Genomic DNA, 14,173 nt, shown 5'->3' on the forward strand with positions numbered 1-14,173 from the left:
TTTTCTTGCTATGCCCCAGGTAACTCAGTTCTTAATGTCTTGGTTTAAACATCTCTGTCCCCATTACCCAGTGAGTAAGAGACACCACTCAACTTTGTATGCATCCTAGATGAGCTGATGATTATCACTGTTTAAGGAACGTATCTATTAGGTTACTCCCTACCTATTTCCATAGCAAGTATAGATGGGCATAAAAACTTAGCTGGACAGTCCTGCAAAGGCAGAAGTGCATGTAACTTCCTGATGCACAACATCGGGAAGTTAAATGTTGCAGGCTGAAAAGAGCCTGCAGAGCCTAAACATCTCTGAACTTAGGTTCTTATTTGGCTGCTAAATTCTGAAGTTCTTAAGTTTCCTTCTGGTTCTATCCATAGTTATGGAGGACTTCTCTAGAAGGCAAGGAAATGAAAGTGGATCTGCCATGGTTTAAGCTGGTATTGTAACCACTGACAGTTGAGCTTCTGAATTCAAATAACAACTCTAAGTCACTGAACAGCTTAAGCTCACTGAGAATTTTTAGTGACTACGTAACTTTCATTAGCACAAAACTCAGAAACATAGTGTATAACAGAACCAGGCTTGTGGGTGAGGATAAAAACCATAATGTTCCAGAGACTCCTGCAGACATTCACTAGTGCTTCTGTATTTCTGACTTGGATCAATTTTTTTACTATATCCACCTTTTCATTTAAGTAATCTCTAGTCTTTCTCCGTCATGTCAAATTATAGATTGGATATATGATGCGGACTTTGCGTGAGAGCTGGGCTGAAAAAGCTATTCTACTAATGGTGCTTGTAGATCCAGGGTACTGATTACAGGATAAACCAAAACCTGTTAGATATCCATGGTTCTGACATTCTTCACTGTATGACAGGAAGTTTCCTAATTTTGTGTCAACTGTTTAAAGTAACACTGGGTATACAGGCAATGTTAGTAGCAATGAGATATTTCTTACCTGCAGTAGTTATGCTCTCCAAGCCCTCCCTCCCCATTGGGATATTTCAAAGTATTATAAGGATGCTCAAAGGTCTCATTCCAAAAAAGACAAGGTTTCCCTGCATATTGGGAGGTCTGGTTCTGAGTGCCACGATAGTCAGCCCCATTTGCTGTATAACATTCTGGGAAGAAATGGAAATGGAAAAAGAGAAAGAATGTATATAGGTTTAGTGTTTGGTTGTTCTTCCCTTGCCCTCCACCCCATCCCCAAGACACTAACATGTCTCCTTTCACTAACATGTTTCCTGTATTGTTCAGGCAACTGAAGATGCTGTCTGGGATTTAAGTTTTCTCTCAGAGTCAAACATCTATTGAAGAGTATTTCATTACTTTAGTATTTCATTACTTTACTAAACAATGTATAAGAGAGTTAGGTCTGAAGAGTGGTTAATACAATTAACATGCATTTTCTGAATAAGCATACTATATTTTTTACTGTTTTCCCCATGTTTTACTCATTAGGATGAATCTGTAACTTGTTAAATTTCCAAAAATGAAAGTAGATGATGTTATCAGTCTGCCACTTATCAGCATACTACCCAAAATCTCATGCCAGTTTAACTAAAGTTGTGAGTATCTGTACTTTATAAAGTGAAAGATTTTGTAGGCATGGATCTTGCAAACATTTACATCCTGATTTAGAAAAATTCTTAGGCATTTTTTCCTCTGGACTGAATTGCCTCAGAAAGGGACCTCCTTCGGCAGAGTATAATCATGATAGTGTGATTTGCTACTAAAGCATTTATGCTTTCAGATTAAAACTTACAGGTTAGTATTCTTCTGCCTCGCTCATATTTTCTCTCATTTATGTTTGTTTTCCTAGCTTCCTAATACTCAGCAAGTTAGAAATCAAAGCAGAGAATGATTTCTCTAGTCATTAAATACACTGTCCCCTTCTCAGCTGAACTACAAATCTCATGCTGCCTGGCTTTGCTGTGTCTTATTAATGACATCTTCTGATCAAATAAATATTCATATGCAAGAACAATTTTACCTTTACTAAAAATGCAAAACATTTTTTATTAAATTATGCACTGTAAGGGTGACAGAGCACAGGAACAGTTTGCCCAGAGAGGCTGTAGAATCTCCATCCTTGGAGATATTCAAAAGCCATCTGGACATGGTCCTTGGCAACCTGCTTTAGGTGACCGTGCTTGAGCAGAGGGGTTGAACAAGATGACCTCCAGAGGTCACTTCCAACCTCAACCATTCTGTGATTCTGTGATCATCTTCCAGAAACAGTCATTATAATTAGTGTACGATAAATAAGCCCACTCTGTTTATAATTAATACTTGGTAACATTTATCATCCATGCATTTATTTAAAAATAGTATTAAAATACAACAGTACATGACAGAATCAAAACTGCTGCGTTACACTGCTGTAAACATTTCTTTGTACTGAGTAGCATTACTGGGGAAAGTCACAAATGCTTCCTACTAACTGCAGGTTGTGAAGCCTTCTGTTTTATCGGGTAGTATTCTCTGTAGAAACCATGTAACAGCTGCAGAGATGTTCTACTGCCCTGAGGGAAAGGGAGAGTGCTCTGAAGTGGAGTATGCTGATCTCAGGTGTCCCTCATGAGACACACCTTACAAAGCAAGGCTAGAAAGACCTGTGTGGCTGCAGTTGGAAGAGGGAAAAAAAACACCCCCAGCTTAGTCCTGATCTTAGCAGTACCTTTTTTGTGTTTAGAAATACTGTGGGAGAAGGGAAAATGTATTATTAAAATCATGCCTTTGAAATTAGTTTAGTCAGGGCCCACAAATATCAGAATGGTGCAATTATAATGATTATTTCACAGTTGTATTACAGAGCACATGAAAGGTGATGTTTTTGTGCCTTCGCTGCGTATTTTCATGCCTAGGCAAGTTAGGGTTTCTATTAAATGGAATTTTATTGCTGAAGGCACACAGAAGAGGTGTCTGCACAACTATTAATGTATACTGCTATCATCCGTGGACAGAAAGCTATCTAATTTAACAAAAACAAGCTTCAAGTCAATACTCCTCCTTACTGTAATTTACCTGACTGCCTAGCCATGCAGGTGAGCTACATACACTTACTTGAAAATGCAAATCTGAGTTTCCAGTATTCGGGCCACCACAGATATTTGCATAAACATATGAAAAAAAAACCACTTTAAAGTCACCACAGTGTTGCAACTTTCTTCAATACCTCTCTTGCTTTGCAGTTAATGTAAAAGTTTTTCTATGTCATAGCTGAAAAACATAAGCTGATGAATTTGGCAGAAAAGAGAGGAAAACATAATCAAACTGGATAAACAAAATAACGTACAGTATAAAGAAGCAGTTGTGAGAAGTGATAAACACATCCAGAAAAGATGTCTACTTCAGCTTAGTGCTATTACTTTTTTTGCTTCTCACTTCTAAATGAGAAGCAGTATGTACTAACATCTACTCAGAAATGCAAGGAATGCTACAATACCTGAATGTAATCTGGCACACAGACTAAACTGAAGTTAACATCAGCCCATTTTAGGATCTGCTAAGACTGGCCCGTGCTTTAACTTGCAGTAGTGACTGCCTTCCATTTTCATGTCAGCTTTTTTTTTAATAGATTTTCTTCAAACTTCATTGCACTAGTACTTTAAGGACATTGCATGAAAGGAAGTCAGAGCTCTCTTCGTTCCTCTTAGCTGTAGTTTTTTGTTCCCAAGACAATAGGTAGCTGTAACAGTGCTTCCTGTGTTCTTTTGCACTACCAAAAGATTTGGGAAAAATGTGCCAGCTGAGCTGTAGTGAAGTTCCCCTGGCTTTGTTAGCATCTAGATGTGGAAGGGGGAGGCAGTGAGATACCATGTAAAATCATTGATTGTCCCAGAAAAACTGAAATGAAAACTTTAAGTTACGGAATTTAGCAGCTGTTATCAAATAAATACATACCTTTTTGTGTTACAGGGAATTTGCTAGGAAACTTTCATTTTGTTAATGATTTATAATAATTTTGCCATACCATTGGAGTGCAATCTTTTCAAGTAAATATTGGCATTTAAAAATCAGGTCCTCAGTCCTACATTCTTTTACCTTGAACAGTCAGCTTTGAGATCTGCTGAGATATATTTTGTACAGTTTTCTATAAAATTCCTAGTAACATGGATACAGATCTCTCAGCATATTCAATATCTTGGCAGTAAACAGCTGAATTCTTCTATTTATCACACATAGTGATTTCACCATATTTTGCTGCACAACAGCCAAGACGCTACCTTAGCAATCTCACTATGAAATTAATATTCCCAATGTGTTGAAGGTGCAAAGTGAATGTTTCATCTGCAGACAGACCACTGTCCTCTCCATTTCAAATCCATAGGCTGCACTTTAAAGACAGAAGTCCTAAGAGATTCTGGAGAAGAGGCGGTTAGAACCTCCATCCTTCTTTTCATCTTGCACCACTGGTGCAATAATTCTGTGAAAAGATGAGCTTAAAAAAGGTCAGCCAGATTCATTTGCACAAAACTAATTCAGAAGAGGTCATCTAAATAAAACCGTCAAAAAAGAGTGAACTGAACACTATTGGTAAAACTCTTGGGCTTACTCAAATTACCTGATTTCTCTTTGGTAGATTATGATCATGTAGAAGGGAGGGGAAAAAAAATAAAACAACCAACAACAACCACCTTTCCTTTACTGTTCTGGCACCCATGGGATCCAGCTGTTGGTTCGTTATGTTGGTTGATACTTCCGTGTTACTTTAGGCTATGAAGCCCTTCGCTTGGAATCTAACTAACATCAGAACAGTGACTCAAGGAAATTAATACCAGTTCTATCAATTTATTTGAGAAGTCGTGGCAGTCCAGTGAAGTTCCCACTGACTGGAAAAGGGGAAACATAACCCCCATTTTTAAAAAAGGAAAAAAGGAAGACCCAGGGAACTACAGGCCGGTCAGTCTCACCTCTGTGCCCAGCAAGATCATGGAGGAGATCCTCCTGGAAACTACGCTAAGGTACATGGAAAATAAGGAGGTGATTGGTGACAGCCAACATGGCTTCACTAAGGGCAAATCGTGCCTGACAAATTTGGTGGCTTTCTACGACGGCGTTGGTGGATAAGGGGAGAGCAACCAATGTCATCTACCTGGACTTGTGCAAAGCATTTGACACTGTCCCACATGACATCCTTGTCTCTAAATTGGAGAGACATGGATTTCACGGATGGACCCCTTGGTGGATAAGGAATTGGCTGGATGGTCGCACTCCAAGAGTTGTGGTCAATGGCTCGATGTGCAAGTAGAGACCAGTGACGAGTGGTGTTCCTCAGGGGTCGGTACGGGGACCGGCGCTGTTCAATATCTTTGTCGGAGACATGGACAGTGGGATCGAGTGTATCCTCAGCAAGTCTGCTGACAACACCAAGCTGTGCGGTGCGGCTGACATGCTGGAGGGAAGGGACGCCATCCAGAGGGACCTTGACAGGCTTGAGAGGTGGGCCTGTGCGAACCTCATGAAGTTCCACAAGGCCAAGTGCAAGGTCCTGCACATGGGTCGGGGCAATCCCAAACATTGGGATCGGTGGGTGACGAGTGGACTGAGAGCAGCCCTGCAGAGAAGGACTTGGGGGTACCGGTGGATGAAAAACCGAATATGAGCCGGCAAGGTGCGTTTGCAGCCCACAAAGCCGATCGCATCCTGGGCTGCATCAAAAGAAGCGTGGCCAGCAGGTCAAGGGAGGTGATTCTCCCCCTCTACTCCGCTCTCGTGAGACCCCACCTGGAGTCCTGCATCCAGCTCTGGGGCCCCCAGCATAAGAAGGACATGGACCTGTTGGAGGGAGTCCAGAGGAGGGCCACGAAGATGATCAGGGGGCTGGAGCACCTGTCCTGTGAAGAAAGGCTGAGAGAGCTGGCGTTGTTCACCCTGGAGAAGAGAAGGCTCCGGGGAGACCTTACAGCAGCCTTCCAGGACCTAATGGGGGCCTGCAAGAAAGATGGGGAGGGACTCTTTTATCAGGGAGTGTAGTGACAGGACAAGGGGTAACGGTTTTAAGCTGAAAGAGGGGAGATTTAGATTAGAAATTCTTTACTGTGAAGGTGGTGAGACACTGGAACAGGTTGTGGATGCCCCCTCCCTGGAAGTGTTCAAGGCCAGGTCGGATGAGACTTTGAGCGACCTGGTCTAGTGGAAGGTGTCCCTGCCCATGGCAGGGGGGTTGGAACGAGATGATCTTTAAGGTCCCTTCCAACCCAAACCATTCTATTTCAGCAAGCCTTATTCCTTAAAGTTTTGTAAGACTATGGTATACTATGACAGAACTTGCACTGTATCCAAGTCCTCTCTGGGTGGCACAGACAGCAAGGGAAGAACAGGCACTTTTTGGAGACTAAAGCTGACAGCTTCCTAGAAGGCATCAGAGTGCCACTGTGCTTGATAGATTTGTCACATGGTTTCTGTTCATGCACCCAAGGCTCAGTGTAAACTATTCTGTCAACCATAAACCTATATTAAATCACTCGGGTTTTAGACAGGACATGGAGAAAGCTGTGACCATTCAAATCTTGAAGTCTCCAACCTTCTCATACTTCTAAGATCTTAGTCAGCTGGGTTTCAGACATAGTCTGAAGTAGAGGCTTGTGTCAAATCAATGTCTGTGATGATTTCAGTCTATTAACTGCCTAATGACCCTGCTGCTTCTACTGTTTTGTGGGGATGTCTCCAAACAGAATTAATCAGAGATAGAACCATTGCAGTGGTTCTAGTCATGAAAAGCTGGAAGGTTCCAACAGGTCCTGTTCAGGATAATGCTTATGAGCCTTAGTGAGAAAACATGGACAGCAGTGTGTTGTCAGGGCTGTTTTGTTTTCAACACATCAGGTGCCATGGTTGACAGAAAAATAACTTTTTTTAAATGAATACTGAGACTAGATAAGTATGTATTGAGTGGCAACTGCTAGAAAGACAAAGCAGAAAATAAGCCTGGGGGTGGTTGTCCACTGAGTGAATGCTCAGTGTGTGATACAGGTTCACAATTAGTTTTATTAGAGCCAGATCAACATTTGGAAGATCAAACAGCAGCTGTAGTAGAAATTTTTTCCATCTGTCTCAGTTTCTTCTTCGATGTAGGGACCTTACAATGATCATTTATGCCTTTGTTACTTTGGGACTGTACGGCTGCCTGCACTCCACATGGGCGCCACTTCACCATCATTTGAAAAATTAAGGTAGTGCAGAATATAACAGCCTGACTTTTTTACTGAATGAAGCACTGATGATAAAACACTGGCATTTCAGAGTCTGCATTGGCTTCCAATGATTTTCTAAGATGGACTTCCAAATACTGGTTTTAATCTCTGAACTCCTTAATGGCAAGAGGCCCAGTTACCTGAGAAACTCTCATTTCATGCCACATTACCACAGACAGAAATAATACAAACATTTGAATTTCATCTGCAGTCTTTTCTTTACAAATGAGATGAAAAGCAAAGAAAACAGCTATCTACTTCTCAAACACTCTTCTGGCTGACAAGTGGGAAATCTTATAAATCTTCTGAGCATTCTTCAAAGTCCGTATTTTCTCAAAGACATATATTTAGTGACATTACAAATTGCAGACTGAAGAGATGGAGGATTCAGGGTGGCTTAAATGACTTCTTAGAGTACTCTCTAAGTTTGGGGCATGTACTTAGCTTTTGAGACTGAGAATTCAGAATGACAAACTTGTTACTCTTTCACCAAAAAAAATTAAAGTTACTTGCTTTATTTGTTTGCTTTAAGTTCTAGAAGCTACTTGGAGTGCTGACTAGTGGCCAGAGAGATTAAAGGTTGACAACAATTATCAACCAGAAACTAGCCTACCCAGGCCAAGAAAATATCCTACCAGCTACTGCCCAACAAGAAGCAAGGTTTTCTTTTAAAAATCTTCAGATTAATGAAAGGTAAATGAAAGTGGCTGCTATTTAAATCTTGGGTTTCATTACAGTGGTGTGATAGCCAGAACATTAAATGTTCTGTAAGGCTGGCGCAAGAAATAAAGGTTCCTTGAATTTATATGCTATAGCTGCCTGCTCCGTTCTCACTTGTTTTTCTTACAGCCTTTCAGAAGAGTCAGAAAAATCCTTAAGCAGAATATAAGGATATGGAACCAAAGGTGCCAGGTCTGGTAATGACTAGGTGTCAGCTGCTTGATGCATGTGCTTGCATAGTGTTCTAAGAAGAGTTTTAAGTCATTTCCATTCTACCTAAACTGTTCTCCTAGTTCTTGCTAGGGATTGCAATTTAAGCACTCCTCCTTAAATGAAAGCACTGTATCTAGGTGCAGATGGCAACAGTTACAGGCACTAACCAGATGCTGCAGTCTCTAATTTGATTGAAAGGGTATAATTAGACAGCAGAAACACTTCAATGAGAGAGTAATGCACAGAGGAAAGGACAGAAACCACTTAACTGATGCCAAGATACCCCAGCAGTAACAGAGGCAGGGGCCCACGGATGGAAGGGGCAGAACACCAAATTACCTTCTTCAGATGAGAACATTTTTGTTTCCCTACGGATGCGAATAGGGATTCTATTATCATAGGTTGCCACAGTTCTTCATGTGGGAACACTGATTAAAACCAGAAGAAGCTTCAGGAGATCAAAGAGACAAATATGGCTTCTGTGGTCATTATTAAAAATATTTTTAGCAGCGCAATGGTTTTCTTTGAAGACGCAGTTTTATCGATTGAACCAAGCGTTCATTTGCATACTGTCACATGATTGGTCAGGAAAAAAGTAATCTCATTCCGTATTATGTTATGATGCAAAATAAATGCTTTTGGGAAGTATAAGGCTGTCTTAGACCTACCCAAGTGAAAAAATAGTGTAGTATTTTTACATTTAAATACTTTACTATTCCAATTAATACTAATGTAACAAAAGCCCTTAGCAAAACTATCTGGCTTGGGTGCCTATACCATAACAGTAAAAAAACCCACAACGCAACAGTTGATACGAGCTAAAGAAAAAACCTCAGGAAAGAATAATCTTTTTTTTAAATTGCAATTTTAAAAATTGCTAGAAAATAACTCCCCATTTGGTAAATCAGCCAGTTAAATTCTGATGTGATGCTATGAGGACACTTGGTTAGCACATCATTTCTCCTTTGCAGTGCAGGGGCACTCTACCGGTAGTTTAAAAATCATCTCTCTCTCATTCTACATATCCACAGAGACACACAAACACACACACAGACATACTCGTGTAATTTTTTAAAGTCCTCAAATGCAATAATTTTTGGTGGTCAGAACTAGAGTCTTATTTAGCGTTGGTCCAAACCAGAGTAGCCACAGTGAATACTCACCTGACATTTGATCAAACCTTGACTTAAGCATCTGTCTGTCCTGTAAGAATGTACTTTCCTGGGAATGTACAGACATGTGGAGTTCCATACTTGTGCTCCCTGGCAGTGTGTGAGTTGTTATATATGTCAACTTGCTATTCTTGTGAAACTTTGATTACTAACCTTCAATCTAATCACTTTTTCATCCCTTTTCCTTTTTTGCTTTTAAAAAAAAAAAAAAAAAGGTAAATGCTATCTGACTGGCCAGACCCTTTCTGGAATATGTTGGAAGCGGGCAAATTAGGATATGAGCATGAGAGGCAGTTACCATTATTTCTAATGCTTGAAAGTATGTATTTTGTACCTTTTTTTCTTTTTATTCATACAATACAAACATGCTATATTAGCCACAGCTTTGCAGCTGCTGGCTGGTCCTCAGCCACAAGATGCAAACACACTTGCTTGTCTTGTGATTCTTTATCACTGGAAGTAAGAATGCGTGATGTGGCCCCATAAGAATTTCTGTTCCTTAATACACCCATTTGTTTTCTTTCTTCGTGAAGTTTTAAAACTGTTGTTCCATTGTCAAGCGTGGCAGACTGAATCCCTTTGGAAATTTTATCAGGATGGGCCATAGCCACTGTGTGGATGGAGGGAGTGGTCAATTGCACAACCATTATGGTGTGATATGACAAAGAATGCAAATTTTGCAGCTGGCAGCATGTAATCCCTGCCTCCCTCCCACTTCTTTGGCTCCATCCTGCCTAAATCCATTCACATAACTCTGGATTTTGAGTTATGCTCTATGCATGTACAAGCATGATATGCTGAAGTGTCTGACTAACTATTTCATTTTCTATCTGTCTGGTTAGAAATGCTTTTTCGAGTATTTCCATGACGATTGCTCAAGGCATATCAAGTAGAACTGCTTCTCTGAATCAGTAAGACATAGGCAGAAAACAATGACAAGAGATACAAGGTCTGTGAGAGAAGGCTGAAATAGCAGCGCAAAGGAAAGACTCAGCTGGGAAGAAACCGAGGACATGGTGACCCAGTATTGCTAAATGGAAAGAAAACAGAGAAAGGAAAAAGAGACTGATAATCATATACATTTCTGATGGGGAAATTAAACGAACACTATAAATACAGAAACTACAAGTGAGAACTTACTGCACCGAGTATCTAAAATAACATTTGTTCATTGAAACGAACATTTGCCGAAGGCATTTCCACCTCTTTGGCCTTGTAATACAAAACTCACCAAATTTAGACAGTCCTTTAATGTTAGGCAATCTATTCACCCATCTCTTATTTCTGATTCACTTGAGAAATGTGGTATGACTGAAGTTTGAATGCTGCAAATGTCAGTGTTTGGATTAATAGAAACTGTTAGACATCACACAGCAAAGCAGAAACATTCTGTGAAAAGTAGCACAGTATTATGTGTAAAAACAATTGCTAACTCAATCTAACTTCTGACAATGCGAGTCATTTTTTGTAAAGCAATTCCAGAAGGTAAAGTTTCTCTCCTATTTTAGTAAACGATGGTGTGACGCAGTCTGTATTTTGACTGCATTTTACAATAAACTTAAGACATGCATTTGATAAAAAAGGGATAGGCATTAAAAACATACCATATGACAAACTGCCTTACAAAAGAAATATTAATGTTTGTCATTTCAGAATTCTGCTAGCTTCAAGTGCAACCTGACCCAGCTGATCCCGTTTCGGTCCTGTGGGATTAAGGGTCAAGAAGAAGATCCTGAGGTATGGTTTGTGCAGATTAGCAACTCTGCGGATTTTGTATATGCCATACAAATTACAGGTCCTTGTTGAAGTGTAATTTGCACTGTTTCCAGGTTCTTTAGCAGAATACACATAGGTGGCAGTGCTTTCTAGATCCATTCTCCTTTGCTACCCCTTCACTCAGGGGCATTATATATTCTTCCCCCCGCCCCAGCTGCTTGTGCTCAGGCATCTGTCCCCTTTAGTGGCTGCCAGTGCATGCAGTTAGAAGTTGGCTAGAGTATGGAAGTGCAGGTGCGTAAACAGGTAGAATCCCCTCAATAGCCTGTGAACCAAACATTCACACTGGGAGATACCCTCCACTTGCTGTCATGCAGCCTGCTGTGAGGGACATGGTCATATATGGAGTCTTCTGGTCGCAGTTCTCCTCAGAAACCTTACAAGAAGACATTCTTCAACTTAAGCAAACGAAGGAGTACCTACTGTGTGCACCAAGCATGTCCTAATGGTGCTGGGAACAGACTGTTAGACGTGGTCTAGATATGCCCCTGTCTGGGCAGCTCTCTACACACTTATCTGAAAATACTCTCACGTTTTACTCACTTTAGGTAACTTCTGAGAAGTTGTAAAGTTTACCTTCTGAGTTCTCTTTCTGGTAAAAGGCTTTTATTTCCCTGAGAAAGTCTATGTAAGTATTTTCCAAATCTAATTAAATGCATCTACAAAAACTTGATGAGCAAATATCTGTTCATGGCAAAAGGAAGTAGAGCAAATTCTACATTATAAAGAATAACAACGATTAGAATACGCAAAATGTATCCAGGAGGACCATGCATCTGATGGCTGTGACACTGTGATCATCTGGAACAGCCACTTCAGATGTTGCGAAGCAGGGCCAACATTTATCAGAGGAGAACCATGGTACCTAAAATCGTCAGTAACAACCGAGACGAGGACAAAAGGGTGCAGAGAAATTTTAAGTAAAAAGTCACACTAACAGGTAGCGAAGCTTCAGGCTTCCCAGATTCCTTGGCTGAACGAGAACCTGAACGGCCAGAGGAGTCCGTGCTTGACAGCGAGCTGGGGCAGCATGCTGCAGACAGGCGAGATGGCCACCCTCCAACCTCTGGCTCTGCAGCCCCGATTCCGCCCTGCTGCCACTGGTTATTTCGCTTCCCAGTAAGTGTACCCACGCCCCACACTCCCCTCTCCCTGCAGATGCCTCTGTTCTGCAGATCTAGCTACCGAACCACTTGATAGAGAAATGTGCTGCTCTTCTTATTCTTAGCTCACGCTTTCACACAGCGTTCCGAGCTCCCAGCTCAGCGAGCACAGGGAGATCCTCAAACACCCACACGGCGCAAGCAGCGCACTAAAATACCCCCTGCATGTCTGCAGGAGCAGCTTCGAGCCGTGCACCGACCTGGCGAGCAGGAAGGGACGTCGTCGCGACCTCGAAGAGCTGCTGCCGGGCGACAGAGCCCTTCCGCGGGAGGCTGCGCGCCAGCTGCGAGCCTGCGGAGCGCGGTAGGACTGCCCGGCTCCCTCGCCGCTCAGCCCTGCGAGGAGATCGGGGAGCGGCCCCCAGCGCGCCCCCCTCCCGGCTCCCCGCGACGCGTCACTCACCGGGGAGAAGGGGCTCGCGGCAGCAGCTCAGCGCCAGCCCTGAGAAGGCCAGGACGGCGGCGAGGGCGGGGGGCTCCATGGGCAGCGGCCGCCGGGCCGCACCGCGCTCGCCGGCGGCAGCCCCAGCGCTCCGGGGGCAGAGGTGGTCGCGGACGGCCGGGAAGAGCGCGAAGTGCGGGAAGCGGAGGCCCTACAGCATGTGTCCTGTAACTGCGCCCCGGCGAGGTGCCGAGTGGCAGATGAGGGATCCTATTACCAGCCATGTGACAGGAAAGGATAGAGACCAACATCCCAACCTGCTGCCGCGCGGGATCGCAGGACGGCTGCTTTTACGTTTGACACTGACAGGTTTGGGCCGCTGGTGCTCGCCCCGGAGCCAGCGCAGGGGCTCCGCGGAGCCCTCCTGGCAGGCAGGGCCGCCCCGCCGCCGGCGAGGCAGCGGCCCGGCGATCCCCCGCCGCCCCCCTCCGCCCCAGCAGCGCCCCACGTCTCGCTCTCGGCGCTCCCCGCTGCCCTCTCGCACCCAGTCCTCCGCCGCGGCCGCGGAAGAGGCCGGGCAGGAGCCCCTCAGCCCCGCGGCCTAGCCGCGGGCTCTGCCTGCAGCCCGCCGCCGTCCCCGCCCCGCGCTCGCCCGCCGCCAGGCTGGGGGTCCCGCGGGGGTTGTCTGCCAGCAGGTGGGAGCGCGCAGGTGCAGCACGTCTCTCAGCCCTTAAACCGGGGGCCGGGGAGGGGAGAGGAACAGCAGGAAAAGAACGCTACAGATTTGGTACTAGTCCCGTGCGGCTCCCGCCCGCGCAGGGCCACTCTGCGCGGGCGCGCGCAGGAGGGCTGCGCCCCAGCAGCGCCTTTCTGAGGGACGCTGCCGTGAGCGGCTCCGCGGTCGGCGAGGTGCCAGCGCCGCACGCTGCGGTTTAGGGCGTCGTTCTAAAACGGTGAAGAAGGCAGCTCCCGCGCAACAGAAGCGACCGGACGGGGCGGCCCGCGCAGAGAGCGCGCCGGCAGAAAGCACCGCAGGCACGGCCGCGCGGCGGAGACCCGCCCTCGCCCCCCGCAGCGCGGGCTGCGGCCCGGCGCGGGGCGGAGCTGGCGGCCGGGCGGGCGCGCCTCGCGCCGTCCCGCAGGCGGCGGCACGGGTACCGGCACGGAGCCGCCCACGGAGAGGCACGGACGCAGGCAGACGCAGGGGCGCCCACGCACACCCGGAGACGCAAGGCGTTCGCGGACGGACACGGACACGCAGGTACACAAGCACACGCGTGCGCACACATTCAAACATATGGGCACGCAGGCGGGCGCAAGGAGACAGACATACCCACAGTGATAGAAGCATGCAAAGGGACAAACGCAGAAACGGCAGCTAACCGACCGTGGAACCGAAGGAAGAGCAGTGTTGCTTTCTCAGAGTGGTGAATGCACATGCAGAAAGATAGGTTGGGGTTTTTTTCCATCTACATGCAGACAGCAAAGGACAAAAAAAAATGTCAAGTGGTACATTATAAAGCTATTGTCTAAACGTCTACAAAGGCTTA

General features: G+C 44.6%; 1 protein-coding gene across 1 annotated transcript in view; it reads right to left on the bottom strand.

The window, feature by feature from the left end:
* KREMEN1 (kringle containing transmembrane protein 1) overlaps nt 1-12,723 on the bottom strand; it is a 32,601-nt gene extending 19,878 nt beyond the window's left edge. The window contains exons 1-2 of the mRNA XM_050906740.1: nt 12,645-12,723; nt 957-1,119 (exon numbers count right to left, since the gene is read on the bottom strand). Of these exons, the coding sequence (XP_050762697.1) occupies nt 957-1,119; nt 12,645-12,723 (242 nt within the window). The remainder of the gene's footprint in view (nt 1-956; nt 1,120-12,644) is intronic.
* Between the last annotated feature and the right edge of the window lie 1,450 nt (nt 12,724-14,173).

This window comes from Gymnogyps californianus, chromosome 16, assembly GCF_018139145.2.
Source record: "Gymnogyps californianus isolate 813 chromosome 16, ASM1813914v2, whole genome shotgun sequence".
Taxonomy (NCBI): Eukaryota; Metazoa; Chordata; class Aves; order Accipitriformes; family Cathartidae; genus Gymnogyps; species Gymnogyps californianus.